The sequence below is a fragment of the Procambarus clarkii genome, chromosome 44, assembly GCF_040958095.1.
Source record: "Procambarus clarkii isolate CNS0578487 chromosome 44, FALCON_Pclarkii_2.0, whole genome shotgun sequence".
In the NCBI taxonomy this organism is placed as follows: domain Eukaryota; kingdom Metazoa; phylum Arthropoda; class Malacostraca; order Decapoda; family Cambaridae; genus Procambarus; species Procambarus clarkii.
In genome coordinates this window covers 6003263-6020467 of record NC_091193.1, presented here as the reverse complement: position 1 = coordinate 6020467, position 17205 = coordinate 6003263, and the positions used below count along the sequence as shown (strand labels likewise).

Below are 17205 nucleotides of genomic sequence, written 5' to 3'. Positions count from 1 at the left end.
TGCCTAACGCCAGTCGATGGCAGATAAGGAAAACCCCCAACCAAAGGGGAGGTTTTTTCCAGGGCCATTGCTCCCTGTGTCTCTCTGAGAGGGCCAGGTTTTGCCTCATGGTCCCCAGTAGGCTGAACTCCTTTGACTAATGCCCTGGTCTAATATATTCCATATTAGCCCAATAGCGCCAGGGAGCCTCCTGGGCTCACCCAGAAAATGGCGTTTCATTACATTGAATGCTGGTTTTCTAATGTATTAATAAAGTATTTATATTTTTGTATAGCAATTCCACTAGCATATAAATTAGTTCATGATCCAACATATTTTACATTTAAAAGAATGTACTGATAAGGTTAAATAAAAAAACATTATTGATGTAATGCATAAATTGATAAATGTTATTCTTGTGTGAAATATAATCAATTTCATTTCAGTATTACAGTTTGTGGGTGAGTCTAATTGGTGGAATTATGTGCTTAGCAGTAATGTTCTTAGTGGATTGGATCACTGCCTTCATCACCTTTCTCTGTATCATCGCACTCTATCTCTTTGTATCGTATAGGAATCCAGGTTAGTGTTTTTAACCTCTTGAGTCAGATTGTAATACCCTACTGTCAGTGCTCAATTTGATATAAAGAAAATGTCTGTACTTAGTTTTCATTAAATGATTATTTAGCACTAATGTATTGCAGTCCCCGTGGCGTAGTGGTAAGACACTTGCCTGGCGTTCTGCGAGCGCTTTGTCCTGGGTTCATATCCTGGCCGGGGAGGATTTACTGGGCACAAATCCTTAACTGTAGCCTCTGTTTAACTCGACAGTAAAATGGGTACTTGGTTGTAAAAACGATTCTTCGTGGGGGGGGTCGTGTTCCAGGGACCTGCCTGAAACGCTATGCGTACTAGTGGCTGTACAAGAATGTAAGAATTCTTTATATATATATATATATATATATATATATATATATATATATATATATATATATATATATATATATATATATATATATATATATAATATGTCGTACCTAATAGCCAGAACGCACTTCTCAGCCTACTATGCAAGGCCCGATTTGCCTAGTAAGCCAAGTTTTCATGAATTAATTGTTTTTCGTCTACCTAACCTACCTAACCTAACCTAACCTAACTTTTTCGGCTACCTAACCTAACCTAACGTATAAAGATAGGTTAGGTTAGGTTAGGTAGGGTTGGTTAGGTTCGGTCATATATCTACGTTAATTTTAACTCCAATAAAAAAAAATTGACCTCATACATAATGAAATGGGTAGCTTTATCATTTCATAAGAAAAAAATTAGAGAAAATATATTAATTCGGGAAAACTTGGCTTATTAGGCAAATCGGGCCTTGCATAGTAGGCAGAGAAGTGCATTCTGGCTACTAGGTACGACATATATATATATATATATATATATATATATATATATATATATATATATATATATATATATATATATATATATATATATATATATATATATTATATATATATATATATATATATATATAATATATATATATATATATATATATAATATATATATATATATATATATATATATATATATATATATATATATATATATATATATATATATATATATATATATATATTTTTAGTATATTTTGGTAGCAGTCTTTCCTGTAGACATATATTATTAAATATGACCGAAAAAGTAAGATTAATAATTCTAACACGAATTTTCTCAATCTTTCGTACATTTCTTTTCACTGTTGGAGGTAAATCAAAGATCAATTCTCCAAAATTCATTTTTATTTCTAGTCTGACGCGACACGAGCGCGTTTCGTAAAACTTATTACATTTTCAAAGACTTTAGTTTACAAATACACAACTGAATAGAACTTACGCATCTCCGATTTTATATCTACATTTTAGTGAGGTGGATGGGGTGAGGTGGCATTAATAGGGTATTAATTTCATCAACACAAGACAGAACAAGAGGTGGTATTAATAGGGTATTAATTTCATTAATACCAATAGGCTTTCTTCAAACACTTCTATTCAATATCCATTGTTTCGTGTTCTGTCTTGTGTTGATGAAATTAATACCCTATTAATACCCTTGTTCTGTCTTGTGTTGATGAAATTAATACCCTATTAATACCACATTTTGTTCTGTCTTGTGTTAATGCCACATCACCCCTTCCACCTCACTCAAATGTAGATATAAAATCGGAGATACGTAAGTTCTATTCAGTTGTGTATTTATGAACTAAAGTCTTTGAAAATGTAATAAGTTTTACGAAACGCGCCCGTGTCGCGTCAGACTAGAAATAAAAATGAATTTTGGAGAATTGATTTTTGATTTACCTCCAACAGTGAAGCGTAATGTACGAAAGATTGAGAAAATTCGTGTTAGAATTATTAATCTTACTTTTTCGGTCATATTTAATAATATATATATATATATATATATATATATATATATATATATATATATATATATATATATATTTAGAAATAAAACATTTAGAAATAAAAATGAATTTTGGAGAATTGATTTTTGATTTACCTCCAACAGTGAAGCGTAATGTACGAAAGATTGAGAAAATTCATGTTAGAATCTTACTTTTTCGGTCATATTTAATAATATATATATATATATATATATATATATATATATATATATATATATATATATATATATATATATATATATATATATTTAATAAAAAATGTTTAGCTTCACTAAATAATGCCTTTCTTTTCTCAATAGATGTGAACTGGGGATCATCAACTCAAGCTCAGACATATGTTTCTGCTCTGAAAACCACTCTAGATTTGAATACAGTTGAGGAGCATGTCAAAAATTTCCGTCCCCAGTTATTGGTTCTCACTGGTTCACCTGGATCAAGACCGCCCCTCCTGGATTTTGCTCAAAGTATCACCAAGAACATCTCATTACTTGCATGTGGACATGTAATTCAGGTATACTATTACACCCGCTAATATAATTAACAACAAAAAGTTGTTGGTTGATGGCTCAATGTCCAATATGATGCTTTATGATGTATATGTAGATGTAGCTGTAGGAAATACATCCAATATCATGTATTTCCTATGTCTGAAGCACAAAGGTGTTCTCCATTGTCTTCATTGTCATTTTTTAAACATGAAGGTATAAAAGGAGCATACATGTGAGCAGCCATACATAAGAAAATGATCATGATTGAAAGTATACAGGCATAAGACTTTGAGAAATTATGAAAATTTCCTTCAGAACAGAACACTTAGTTACTCTTTAACCACCATGATGTGCCGAGTTTACTGTGATATTCTCCCGGTGCGCATAAAATCAAGTGTTCCCAAATTTTTTTTTATCTTTGTAAAATAATAAATTCCCTTCCCTGAACACTTTCAAGTAAAATAAAATTAACAAATTCCACTTACTTTGGCTGTGGGAACATGGAGAAGGGGGTGTCACAGGCTGGTTGCCCATGCGTGAAGCTCCCAAAGGCGGTCGCACACGCCATTCAAGCACCGGGAGTTGCCACAAATATATTTTCAATTGCACTATCCTCTCAATTTAACGGTCTCTTTTATACCGATCTGCCCATAATAACAACCGGTTTGAGAGACCGGTATATGGACCCTTATATACTGGTCTGACGGTCGATATTACCGAAGGTCGGTATTGAGTTTGTTTTGGCATCGGTGGCCCCTCACATGGTAACAGGCCACCAACCTCCTAGGCCTTGCGGGAGGGATGGGAGGCAGTGATTGATGGAGGGAAGCATTGAGGGGCAGAGGCAGGGAGAGGGGTGGTGTTGAGGGAGGCAGGGAGAGGGGTGGTGTTGAGGGAGGTAGGGAGAGGGGTGTTGTTGAAGGAGGCAGGGAGAGGGGTGGTGTTGAGGGAGGCAGGGAGAGGGGTGGTGTTGAGGGAGGCAGGGAGAGGGGTGGTGTTGATGGAGGCAAGGAGAGGGGTGGTGTTGAGGGAGGCACGGAGAGGGGTGGTGTTGAGGGAGGCAGGGAGAGGGGTGGTGTTGAGGGAGGCACGGAGAGGGGTGGTATTGAGGGAGGCAGGGAGAGGGGTGGTGTTGAGGGAGGCAGGGAGAGGGGTGGTGTTGAGGGAGGAAGGGAGAGTGTGGTGGTAAGGAAGGCAGAGGGCAGAATTGCTGACCAAGGTGATGGTGCCAACTCTCTCGACCATACTGTATTAAATTTTTTAATCTTAGTTGTAAAATATTTATGCCAAAATATGTTAATTTTTGTATATTACTATACATTATTAATCATTAATATGTTTTATAGTCCCCTATTTATTAATTAAACAAATATAGTTTTATTTATGAATTATGCAGAGTTGGCATCTGCGAGCAGGCGCTGACAGATGTCCGGGTAGCCAGGCCTCGACCCCGTTATAATAGCTCCCTCGACCCCATTAGTAGCTCCTTCCTCCATAGCCTGCTGTTCTCATGTTATGAGGAGCACAGTAAGGGAGGAAATATTGCTGAAATAGAGGGAATACAGAGAACATATATGGCACGCATAGATGAGATAAAACACCTAAATTATTGGGATCGTCTCAAAGCTCTCCAAATGTACTCTCTAGAAAGGAGACGAGAGAGATACCAAATAATATACACATGGAAAATACTGGAGGGCCAGGTCCCTAATCTACACAGTAAAATAACAACGTACTGGAGTGAACGATATGGAAGAAAATGCAAGATTGAACCAGTAATGAGCAGAGGTGCCATAGGCACAATCAGAGAGCACTGTATAAACATCAGAGGTCCGCGGTTTTCAATGTCCTCCCAGCGACTATAAGAAATATTGCCGGAACAACCATGGACATCTTCAAGAGAAAACTGGACGGTTTTCTAAGAGAAGTTCCGGATCAGCCGGGCTGTGGTGGGTATGTGGCCCTGTGGGCCGTTCCAAGCAACAGCCTGGTGGACCAAACTCTCACAAGTCGAGCCTGGCCTCGGGCCGGGCTTGGGGAGTAGAAGAACTCCCAGAACCCCATCAAGCAGGTCATCAAGCAGGTCAAGCAGGAGGGATGGAAGACATTAAGGGAGAGATGGAAGACATTGAGGGAGGGGATGGAAGACATTGAGGGAGGGGGATGAAAAATATTGAGGGAGGGGATGGAAGACATTGAGGAAGGGGATGGAAGACATCGAGGGAGGGGATGGAAGACATCGAGGGAGGGGATGGAAGACATTGAGGGGGAGGGGATGGAAGACATCAAGGGAGGGGATGGAAGACATCGAGGGAGGGGATGGAAGACATTGAGGGGGAGGGGATGGAAGACATTGAGGGGGAGGGGATGGAAGACATTTGGAGGGAGGGAGGTGTTTGGTTAATATGGTTCACTTGTCACATTTAGAGGGAGGGAGGTGTTTGGTTAATATGGTTCACTTGTTGTGTGGTTCCACTTGTTCACTTGTGTGATTCAACTTGTCATGTGAAGGAATTATTAATTGTAACCTGTAATAGAATGGGCACTAACACAGGAACTAACTTGGAATGCAATTACACAATGAACTTTATATAATTTTAGTTATACAGTATAAAGTATATCCTACCTGAATGTTACTTTGTAACACCACTAAATTGTAACCCCCTATAATGTATACTAAACTAATAATGTAACTCTACTACTTATCCTAAGTAACATTTCCTATCGGTTGCACTTGGTAACACTGTTATTGAACACTGTAATATAAGCTGACATATGATGGTTACACCGGAACCAAAAGGTACACTGCCAACAAGGAAATGCTACCCAGGACTAAATAACGCTGCCATCATCTGCCTTCACCATTGAGACTATATCAAGCAACGAGGCAAGAAACATTGCTTGACTTGGAGAGTACTTTCTATGACTGTCATTAATTATGGGACGGTTGTCAGCCACTATATCCAAAAGGCTAAGAGGATTCAACAATTGGCATAGACAGGAAATTTAACATGAGTTTATTGAGACCAAAATTATGCTAATCACCACTTATAAATCTTACTCTAACACTGGCCAAAAGTTAAGAAATTTGGACATGGAACTAAACCTCAGAGATCATACACATTACCTTAAGACCTGTCTCTCCATCCGGTGGATTCACGCTGTCACTCCCTCTGTGAGATGTTCTTCACAGACCCTCTCTCGACCCCGGTGTCCCGCACTCTGTCCCTAAGTTTCTACAGGACCAAATATATACCCTCGAAAAATGGGGAGGGGAAGATTTACTGTTGCTACCTAGATAAAAATGCCAGGGGGGTCGGGCCACATGTGCACAAACACTTAAAAAATATTTCAATTAAGCTTGTTTGACATTCACCATACACTCTTCAAGAGAGGAGTTACTAATTACGTGTGTGACTGACCTTTGACCTGGCTAAAAGGGGGAGATCCATGGATGTTTACACCTAAGAGTTTGGGGTCTAATTCCATTGCAATGTTTGAAAAGAGTATCATAAAATATTACATACTTGAAACTAGCTGACTAAGACTAACCCAGGAATTTTTTTAATCAACATACAAGATAATCCGGAGGTCATCTGGGCTGACCTTTTGGAGAAGGCTTTCCTGGGTGTGAACTCTAAGGGGGAGGGGTCATGCATGTTACAACTTGAAAAATTACTGACATCTTAACTTCGGAAGTACCGGAGCTCCGGAAATAACGACCAGGGTACAGCTCCATATAGGGCGTTAAATTGAGTGGATACTGTACTTTTTCTATGTATTTCCAATGAGGTTTTATTTTTTTCTGGGGGGAGCCCCTATGGCTCCCCGGAGCTATCCATGGCTGATATGGATACCCTAACTATTTTGCATCAGTCGATGTGGGTGGAGTTCTAGGCCTACCGGGGACCACGAGCCAGAACGTGGCCCCCTCTTAGAGGCACGGGGAGCAATGGCCCAAAGAATTGCACATGTGATTTGGAGCATTCTATATCTGCCATCGACCGGGACAGGCACCCAGAAAGGTAAACGCCACAAAACAAACCCCTATTCTGGTTAACAACAAAAATCGACAAACGAGTGGACAGAACTTCCCCAGGAAAACGAACTAACAAGCATGTCTGCGCAGCTCCTCCCCCTCCCCAGGAGGGGGAAGGGGGAGCCCTAGACCCCCTCGCCGGCGATCCCCGCCCCAGTTCCTCGGCTGATGGGATAGTGCATGGTCGTGTGGCTCCAGCTCCGGTCTTGTCTCAGTGCTGTGACTTGTTTGTAGTGCTGCTCTTACGGTGGTCATGTGAGCTGGGAGTAGTATTCTCAGGTACTCGGGCTGCTTGTGCTTTGGGTCGCCTTCCCTGAGTGCCCTGTAAGTACCGCCCTTGGGGCTTGGGGTTGCCTTCTACAAGTCACCTTGGGTCTACCTCTGTTGGCTTTTCGCTGCTTGGCGTTTGGCCGCCCCGAGTGTTTGGGGGTTTTCCTCCCTTGTTTGCCTTGGGGTAAGGGGTAGTTATCACACTGGTGGGGCGCAGGGTACTGCGTAGCTACTTTTCACCTATGACAGCGGCCGGCTCTGTTCCCTCTGGGTACGTTGTCTACTTGTGTGGTTTTTCTTTTATATTTGTTTTTGCCTGGTAGGGGGGTCTGCCTTGTGTTCCCCCCCCCCCCCCCTTATATTAGGGTCGTTTGTATGGTGGCACCCCCTGCTTCGCCCTCACGGGTGGACACGTCCCGTGGGTTCAGCTTTAGCAGTTTGCTTGGTAGTTTGGGGCGCCGGTTAGCAGTGCCCTGCCTGGGATAACCCTTAGCAGACCCAGTCTAGGGGCCCTGGGAAACCCCCCGGGAGCTCTCGGGTCCGATAGTGGAGACCCTTGCATCCCCTCTTTCTTTCTGCGAGTTGAGGGCTGCTCTGTCCCTTTGCCTCAGGGTGACTCTCCTTGTTTTTGCCTCCGTCATGCTGCCTGTTGGGTCGGTGACACATTCGACCCTGAGTCCTACGAGCTTTGTTGCTTGTTCGTGACTCCATTCACCCAGTCTGCTGATGAATTCCCGTGGGTGCAGGCAGCTCGCACGTTGCAGGGTAAGTTGTTGCAACGTGCTCAGGTTGTCGCTTCCCCGGACGCCCCGATGCTGCCTCGCTTTGTGTAGGGACCCAGACTTGGGGGTTTTGGTCGCTTCGGTCTTGGTTCCTTCCACGCCCCCTTGTTTTTCCCCCTCCTGCTTCTGGCTCCTACGCATCTGCAGGCTTCGGGGTCGGGGCGGGGTTAGAGGTTCTGAGACTTGGGCAGTTTCGGGGGTTGCCCCATCCGGGGTAGCTGCGGAGGCATTCGAGTCTGTTCCTCCGGCCGATGCTCCGGGGTCTGACCAGTGGGCCCCTTCTCTTCGAGCTCTCTTGGCTACCCCGGCTTTTTCTTGTGGGGCCGGGGCTTTGGAGGTCGACTCGGCCCCGAGGCCTGGTGTAGAGGCTCCTGGGGTTGGGGAGGAGCGGTCTTGGGGGCCTTGGGCTCCATTGCGCCCCGCCTGGATTTCCGTCCTTCTGAGCGGGGCTTACTGTTGCGAGGAGTGGGGTTTTCTTTCCCCCCTCTACATATGATTTGGGCTTGGGTTCTGCTCCTCCCCGGGTTCGGTTCCGTGTCCCTGTGGTTTCTTCGGTTCCGTCTTCTGGAGGTTTTCGGCTAACCGCATCTCTTCGCCTGTGGTGCGGTTGGCCTTTGCGGCTTACCTCCTGCGTGTCCCGGAGTTTGCCTCCATACTGGTTCCTTCTGTTCTGGACAGGTTGGGCTTCTTGTAGCCATTTGGGCTCCTTGTAGCAGTTTGGGCTCCTTGTCGCCGGTTGGGCTCCTTGTCGCCGGTTGGGCTCCTTGTCGCCGGTTGGGCTCCTTGTCGCCAGTTGGGCTCCTTGTCGCCGGTTGGGCTCCTTGTCGCCGGTTGGGCTCCTTGTCGCCGGTTGGGCTCCCTGTCGCCGGTTGGGCTCCCTGTCGCCGGTTGGGCTCTCTGTCACCGGTTGGGCTCCCTGTCGCCGGTTGGGCTCCTTGTCGCCGGTTGGTCTCCTTGTAGCTGGTTGGGCTCCTTCTCACCTTGTTGGGCTCCTTGTTGGGCTACTTTTCTTTCGTGTTCTGCGCATGCGCCTGGGAGTTTGTTTTGGTTCTGGGCGGTGTGCACACGTGTTTTTCTGCATCCATTTTCTCTCGGGGGGGGGGGGGGCTTTGCCTCTCGCTCTTTTCTTAATCCAATCCGTGCCCTGTTGCTTTAGGGGTGTTCGGCAGTGTCGCTGTTGGGAAGTCATGAGGTTTTTCCCTGCATTCTAGGGTCGGGAGCCTCCTTCGCCACTCCACTCCTCCTCTCCAGCATGGGCGCCCTGGCTATGGACTCATAGGCTTGCGTCATGGCCCTTCAGCGCCCATGTTCTGCAGGTGAGTTGGTGCGGTTTGGCGTCTCCTTCGTCCTGACGCTGCTTTTGTTTTTGGAAGTAGGAATGGGTGTACATATGTACTTGAGAACGTGGACCATACCACCCGAGGTACTGCAGGGCTATTAGCCCATAAAGGGCAGTTCTTGTTCTCTCCACCTGATTCCTTCCTAAGTTCACGGGTGCCTGCAGGTGGCCTCTTGGCCCATCCGAGGCAGCTCCTGCCTGTATTCCTCCTGTCCTTCTCCTATGCTTGTCTAACCTTGCTTGAGTTCGGGGCCCCGCCTCCACCTTGTTCCACGGTGCAACGGTGGAGGTGCCTGTTCGGTGGTACGTTTTCCTGTGTCGAGGGTGTTTTGTGCTCGCCTCCTTGTGCTTGCAGGATTGGGTTCTGGCTCTTTGGTTCTGCCTCTCCCCTGTCGTTCGCCTGTCGGGCGGATTCTGTGCTTCATGGGCGCTCTCGTCTCTGCTCTTGGGGCTGTATATGAGGACAGCCCAAGTTGGGCTGCCTAATGTGTTCCTTCGATTGCTTGTTACACTGCTCACGTTTTCTTCTACCGTCCCTGTGGCTCAGTTGGGTGCTCGGTTTCCGCCTGTGTCCCATTGTGTGCCACTCGTGTTACGATTTATCTTTGTCTTCTCTGACGCTTCCTCGGGGAGTGTGGTGACGTTTTGCTGCAGTTTTGGTACTGCAGGTGCGTGTTGGGGTTGGTTGTGGCATTTTGTTCGGCCCTTCCGTGCTCCCTCTGGGGCCCTCCTTCCTTGCCGGTTTTGCTGTGCTGGGCCTGGTTTTTCCATGTTCCTTGGATTCTCTGTCCTGTCCTCCTTGTCCTCGTCTCGTTGTGCTGGCTGGGGATGAGCTTGGGTCTTTGTCTCGCCCCTCGCCTATCCTCTGGTTTTGGTTCAAGTTCCAAGCCAAGTCCAAGTCAAGCCTAGTGGGCTCTCTTCCTTAGTGTTTTTCATGGCTGCCCTGGGGTTTTTCTTGACGCTGGGGCTTTGGGGGGACAGCTCGGCCCTGGGGCCTGCAGGGTGGGTTCCCGGGGCTGGGATGGGGCTAATGGAGGGGCCTCAGGCCCTGTTGGTCCCCGCCGGGGTGTTTCTACCCCTCTGGGCGGGGCTTGCGGTTTTGTGGTGTGGGGTTTTTTTCATTCCCCCCCTCCGCACGTGCTTTGTGGGCATCGGCCCCTCCCTGGGCTCGGTTTCCTTGTCCATTGTGCCCGTTGCTTCCGTCCTGTCAGGTGGGTGCTTTTCTACGGTCTTCGCCCCTTTTTTCCGGGACAGGCCTTCTCCGTCATGTCCCCCTCTTCTTGGGGTTTCTGCATGACTTATGGTCTCGGGTGCGACGGGGTTTTTGTGCCTTCGTCCTTTGTGTTTGCTTCTTTTTGTTCTCAAAGGTTCGGGACGGTTTTGCTCCTTCCCGTTTTCTGGTACGTCTGTCGTCATTCAGTTGAGCTTCCCTCCTGTCCTTTCTAGGGCTTGTGGGTCCTCTTCCAGGCAGCTTCTGGGTGTTTGGCCTTCTTGTTCTTTAGTTCATATCTCTTCTCTTAACGCTGTCTTGGCGCTACTCGTTTTCCTGGGGGCGATTTTGCTCCTCTTAATGAGTCTTTTTGCTCCTGCCCTTCTGCGGGATGTTGGTGCGGGGAGGCTCCTTATGCGGGTTCCATCCATGTCGGCTGCACTTGTGGCGGTGCACTTGCATGCTTGTGGCATTTTGGTTTTGGTCCTGCATTTTCTTTTCCCTCCTGGGGCTGTCATAGGATTGGCTTGCAGAGGATGTAGAGGCGCTTGGGGCCGTTCCTGGGTCTGGCACCTTGGTTTCTGCTGCTAGCTTTCGGTATCGATGTACCTTCTGTGCCGTTTCGCAGGCCGTCTCGTGCGTTGTTTCACCTCCGGCCTGCTTATGCACTGCCTGTGCCGTCCTGGTCTTTGGACAGGGTGCTCTCCTGTTTTTCTTCTCCTTGGTGGTTGTGGCTCCTTGGGGTCAGGTTTGCTTTGCCTTGGCTTTCTTTTTATGTTGGTATTGGCCTCTGGGGGTCGTGTGGCAGAGCTTCTGCCGTGTGCCACTCTTCTCAGGTGCAGTGGTTTTTGGCTCCTATGGTCGTGGTCATAGGTTTCTTCGTCTGCACCCATTCTCCCTTTTTCTGGCGAATGTTTTGCCTGCTGCTTTCTGGAGGGGTCCTTGGGTTGTTGTCTCGACTTCGTGTTGAGGAGTGGTTCACCGACCGCCTCCCAGGTATGTCCCCTTGTTTTCTTAGGTAGTCTTTGGTGAAGTAGCTCTGGGGAGCTGTAGGGGCTCCCCCCAGAAAACCAGCATTGAATGTAATGAAATCCCATTTTCTAGGCGAGTCCCGGAGGCTCCCCGGCACCCTCCCGCCCTCCGTTTTTTTCGCGGTTTTGATATCCAACCTCAGAACTGGGGCGGGGATCGCCGACGCGGGGATCTGGGGTTCCCCCTTCCCCCTCCCGGGGAGGGGGGAGCTGCGCAGACATGCGGCGCGGCTCGTGTGAAGTCATGCTTGTTAGTTTGTTTTCCTGGGGGAGTTCTGTCCACTCGTTTGTCGAATTTTGTTGTTAACCAGAATAGGAGTTTGTTTTGTGGTGCTTACCTTTCTGGGTGCCTGTCCCGGTCGATGGCAGATATAGAATGCTCCAAATCACATGTGCAATTCTTTGGGCCATTGCTCCCCGTGCCTCTCCGAGGGGGCCAGGTTCTGGCTCGTGGTCCCCGGTAGGCCTAGAACTCCTTCCACATCGACTGATGCAAAATAGCTAGGGTATCCATATCAGCCATGGATAGCTCCGGGGAGCCTCTGGGACTCACCCAGAAAATGGAGTTTCATTACGTTCAACGCGGGTTTTTTATCATATATGATGCATATTTGTGTTCTTTACAATATGTATACAATAGAACGTTCATTATGTTCCATGCAACTGTGATACATGTGTCAGTAATGTGTCCACAATAAATGTTTATTGTCGCAATATTACTTGTTTAAAATTCAATAAAATTACAATATGTACAGTTTCACCTACTATTTACACAGTAACACACAGCATTACACAATTAGGCAGGACCAAAGAGCCAGAGCTTAACCCCCGCAAGCAAAACTAGGTGAGTACTCAGTACTTTGGAAGTAAGTGATATTGAATGAAACAGTCCATGGTACACGGCGTGACTTCGCTCTTGTTGCACCAGGTAGAGATAGATTTTCGCTTTCTCTTTCTTCATTCTGTGTGCTTGCAAATAATGCACTCACATGCACTCTTGGCTTTAGTACCTGTAGGTGGTATGTAGCCAAGCTTGTAAAGCATAAGGTAGTCTTGAAAATATTATAGGAAAAGATCAGTTTGTAAGATAGTCTTGAAAAGATCGCTTTGTAAGGTCACTGGAAGAGATTCGGTCATTCTGGAAGAGATTCAGTCAATCAGGAAAAGATTCAGCTATTCTTGAAAATATCTATGGAAAACACCATCATGGAAGCCACTAACACTCTTCATTTATGCTACTTGTATCAGATGCATCATCACTAAACTCAGAAAGCAATTCATCTATGTATCATCTATAAAAATTGGTGATGGTATAGATGGCAAGTGTGGCTCAGAACTACAACTTGATACGCTCGCTTCATTGTCCTCATCAGTGCTGTATCACTTGCATCTGACCTTTGTGTTAGATCCTTACTGCGCCTAGCTTGATCAATATCATGTCCCTTATGTTCTTCAAACAATAAGGTCTGAATTTCACTGACAGAGTGCGATCTTTCAACACCACGTCGGACAGGTGTTTGGGAGCCAGAGGCGCGTGTGCCACCCATGGTTGCTCACTCAGTACTAACCCAGCCAGCAGCCCTAGGACATTCTGGATATTTTTTCCAAGAAGACTGCCTCTCATTAGAGGTCCCAAGAGTCCATTTTGTACAACCTACCACACACACGTTTTGAATGTGTGCGAAATATTCAAAAGGTGTTTTCTTGGTTAGCACAGTTTCCCGCTGACCGAGTTTTCTCGGTTGGCACAGCACAGGGGTTAAGGTAAGATCCATGTAATTTCCAGGATCTCTAGCATTGAGTCAGAGTGGTGTTCTCACCAACACTCCAGGGAACAATTGTCCCTTAACCCTCAAACCGCGCATATCATATATAAATGATATCAGTGACAAAACCGAAACCGCGCACATCATTTATATATGATTTCGTGTCTAGCGCTATAATTTAAACGCCCCGCCTGGGATAGGGGCAGCTATAGTACAGCCACGACCTATAGTTGCCAGATGCCACCTAGAAAAAAAATCCAGGCCAACATTCTTGGGTGTTACAGCGTCAGTATTGAGCAAGCCACCAAGGCTGGCGCACACAGCACGAGCTCACAGCACCACTGTTCAGCTTGTGACCACAGCATCGCCGACAAATACCATAATATAAATGATACTGCTATTATTTAGCAGTGATAGTATTACTGAAGCCCCCTGACTGTGATAAAACTGACCAGGATTCTGATAATAGCAGGATTGTGGTGATATTTAGCGCTGTGCTCCATGGAGGGAGGAGTAAGGCTGTGGGAGGGAGGGTTGTGGCGTAGTTTTCTGACTGTGTGTGGCCACCATTTATTGACTGCACTCACCATACCAGCTTAGTGGTTCGCTATGGTGAACACAAATGTAGATACTTATATATAACGTGTGTATAGTGTGAGATAACAGCGAGAGGAGTAGGTTGGGAGCCGCCATTTTGGTGAGGGAGGAGCGTCGTCTGCACGACTTGGCATGTTTACTAATGGCCACTATGGTCTTTCGGCACCATACCAGCTTATTTGTTCAGGTATGGTGAATAAAACAGGTAGAAACTTATATATAATGTGTGTATATAGCGTAATAACACCACAAATAATATTGTTGGAGGACAAATATTAGTGCGTCTGGCCTTGAGGGCGGCCGCCGATCAGCTGACTGTGTGAGTAGCTACGTCTTTCTGCCTTTACTCACCATACAAGCTTAGATGTACAGTTATGGTGAACAAAACATGTAAATATGTATATATAACGTCTGTGTATAGTGAATAAATAGAAAGAGTATTGTGGGAGGTGAATGAGGGTGAGTGAGGTGGTGTTGAGGGAGTGAGTGGCTCGCTGGTGTTTGGCGATCACTCCTCGTTGTTTTTTGACTCACAAGACCAACGTAGAAGTTCGTTATGGTGAACAAAACATGCAGATACTTATATATAACCTGTGTATATAGTGTAACAACAGCAAAACTATTTGTTTATTGTTTTATGAACATAATAATTGAATCACTAATATGCACACCATAATTTTGAGTACAGCGATGGTTCACACATTTTATAATATAAATATACCACAATTCACTGTATGGAATAATATTACTGCAAAAAAACTAAGAAAAAATCAATCAGAGACATTGAAATAATTAGGTAATAATATATTTGTGGCAACTGCCGTCTTACAGCTCGGGCGGAGTAGACCTCGTCTGGTGAAGGCTCTGCCAACGCCCCTTTTTTGCCACACTTCCCTACCCTATTGCGGCTAAAATATGCCACCTATAATTTTTTTGTTATTTTTTCCGTGATCAGGGAACAAAAATGAACACCTCTATAAGATGAAAGAATTTTTTGGATTTTTTTTTTTTTTTTTTGCGCCTGTGGGTGTGAATTCCATTTGGGCCCCTAGCGGTTTGAGGGTTAAGTGTCATATTGTTGTTATGGATCATTGGAGAATAAAAAATTCATTTTGGACTCGCTTCCTAAAGATCAATTCATAACAATTAAGTGCTACCAAGCCATTCTTGCTACAAAACGTAACCAACGATGGAGCACTTTTGTTAAAATACTGGTTGGTATAAAAACATGCCTGTGCCATCTTTCCCCACTGCCACCAAATTGCAGCACCATACACATGACAGGTTTCTCATCTGAGCTAACCCATATGCTTCTGGATGCAAAAAACAAGCATTAAATACAATGAAATACCAATTTCTGGGTGAGCTATCACTATCATATACTGATAGTGTACCATCTACTAGAATGCATCAGCTGCAGAATTCTATTGGCCTACCAGGGATCAGTATCAGAACCTGGCTTCCTCATAGGGGCACAAGGAGAGATGGCTTGTATTTACTTATTTATGCCACCATAGGAAGAGCAACCAGAAAGTCAGCAAGTCAAAGCCATCCACTCCTGGCTGCAGCAGAGACTGCAACATCTAAAACCACAAAAAGAGAACCCCCCCATCTATGTAAAGTGATTGAATTCTCTCTAAACTTGTGCAAAGTCATTTGCCACAACTTCCCACTCATTTGGGGGAAGGGGAGGCTGCTCATGGTCTACTGACATCTCCACCCTCAGTTCTGTGGTAGATGTAATCAACCCACCGATGACCAGGAGGGAGGGAGGGTGTCATCGAGCTACCAGGGCTCACCCAGAAATTGGCATTTAATTTAATTTAATGCAGCTTTTTGGGGGGGAGCCCCTTATGGCTCCCATGAAGCTAACTGTCCATGGAGAAGGAAAGGAAGGGGTACTTACCAGGGAGGAGTGAACACTACAGGATCTAAGATGAAGATGAGACACCCGACCATGAGACAGGACCCAGGGCCACACAAGGGCGCTGGGGCCCAAACACATTGACAAGATACTGGACTGCCAGAACCCTATTTGACCTCTAAAACCCCCACACCTGAACGTCTGCCCCAGGACATATTTGCAAAAACTGCTGTGAGTAGTATACTTCCTAACATCACTGGTATGAGAGTAGCACACAGGCTGGCTAGACTTAATAATACTACCTGAGAAAGACAAGACTTAGAATAGGGAAATCCTAGGTAACAGGTTCAACCCACAAGGCATAATCTGAGGCAGAACCTGTGACACAAAGGTAGCAAAGAAGAGCTGCCTCCAGACACTGCACATTATACACCCTCAGCTGAACCAACCAATCGGTCAATGACCAAAGAACCCCTCCAGAAGCCAACCAACTCATTCCTCACCAGAAGAACGAATTGGTTGACAAGATTAATTCTTCTTCTGATGAAGAACAACCAGGGGACCAAAAAATAAAATCCATGCCTCAGGAGAGCATGAAGCTCTCCAACCCAACAATTGGATGCACTAGAAACTAAAAAAAAAATTAAGAAAATAATCATGGACAAAAGGGGACAATATAAACTGAGCTAAAGAAAGAAACGAGAAAACATAACCAGAGAACTAGCAGGCTCGGGCAGCATATGAGCAAACTGAAGGTGAAACAAAATATGAGACAGCTTTGCAAAACGTAACCAAGGTAGTATCAGTCCCGAATGCAAGCTGCAGTAGCTCTGCCAGCAGCACACAATATGAAGCGACAGTGTTTGGCATGTGATGCTGATCACGAAAACCCCAACAAAGAAATGAGAGAGCCACATACTCAGAAACCAAAGTTCAACAACAAAGAGAAAGTAAGTGGTAAAAGGAAACCTCATACTGTCACCGAGAAGAGAAATGCAAGTGGGACACCATTAACCCCTTAACTGCTCGGCTTCCAAATATGACACCACCCCCCAGTGCGCAGGAAATAAATTCTCTGGAAAAAATTCTTTTGTTTGTTTAGAGTGTCAAAAACCCTTCCCTCAGTATGGGTATGTAAAAAAAAAATCGACATTGTACGTACTTTGGCTGCTATGGGGTCCGTAAGTTGGCGTGTGACGTAATCATTCCCCGTTCGCCTGTGACGTATGCTCCCAGGGCCAGTAGGGCGCCCGTGGCGGGGCGAGCGAGTTGCCGCGAATGTAATTTTGTTAATTTTTGGCGCACAATTCTAAATACATTTTATTTGTTTTTATGTGCTAATCCTATGTATAATGAACACGTACACTACATTA

General features: G+C 45.4%; 1 protein-coding gene across 3 annotated transcripts in view; it reads left to right on the top strand.

Annotated features, from left to right (window-relative positions):
* Window positions 1-17205, top strand: part of LOC123745438 (bumetanide-sensitive sodium-(potassium)-chloride cotransporter) — a 389884-nt gene that overhangs the window by 278754 nt on the left and 93925 nt on the right. For all 3 annotated transcript variants that reach the window (XM_069300604.1, XM_069300601.1, XM_069300603.1), the window contains exons 13-14: window positions 426-561; window positions 2746-2957. In XM_069300604.1, the coding sequence (XP_069156705.1) occupies window positions 426-561; window positions 2746-2957 (348 nt within the window). The remainder of the gene's footprint in view (window positions 1-425; window positions 562-2745; window positions 2958-17205) is intronic.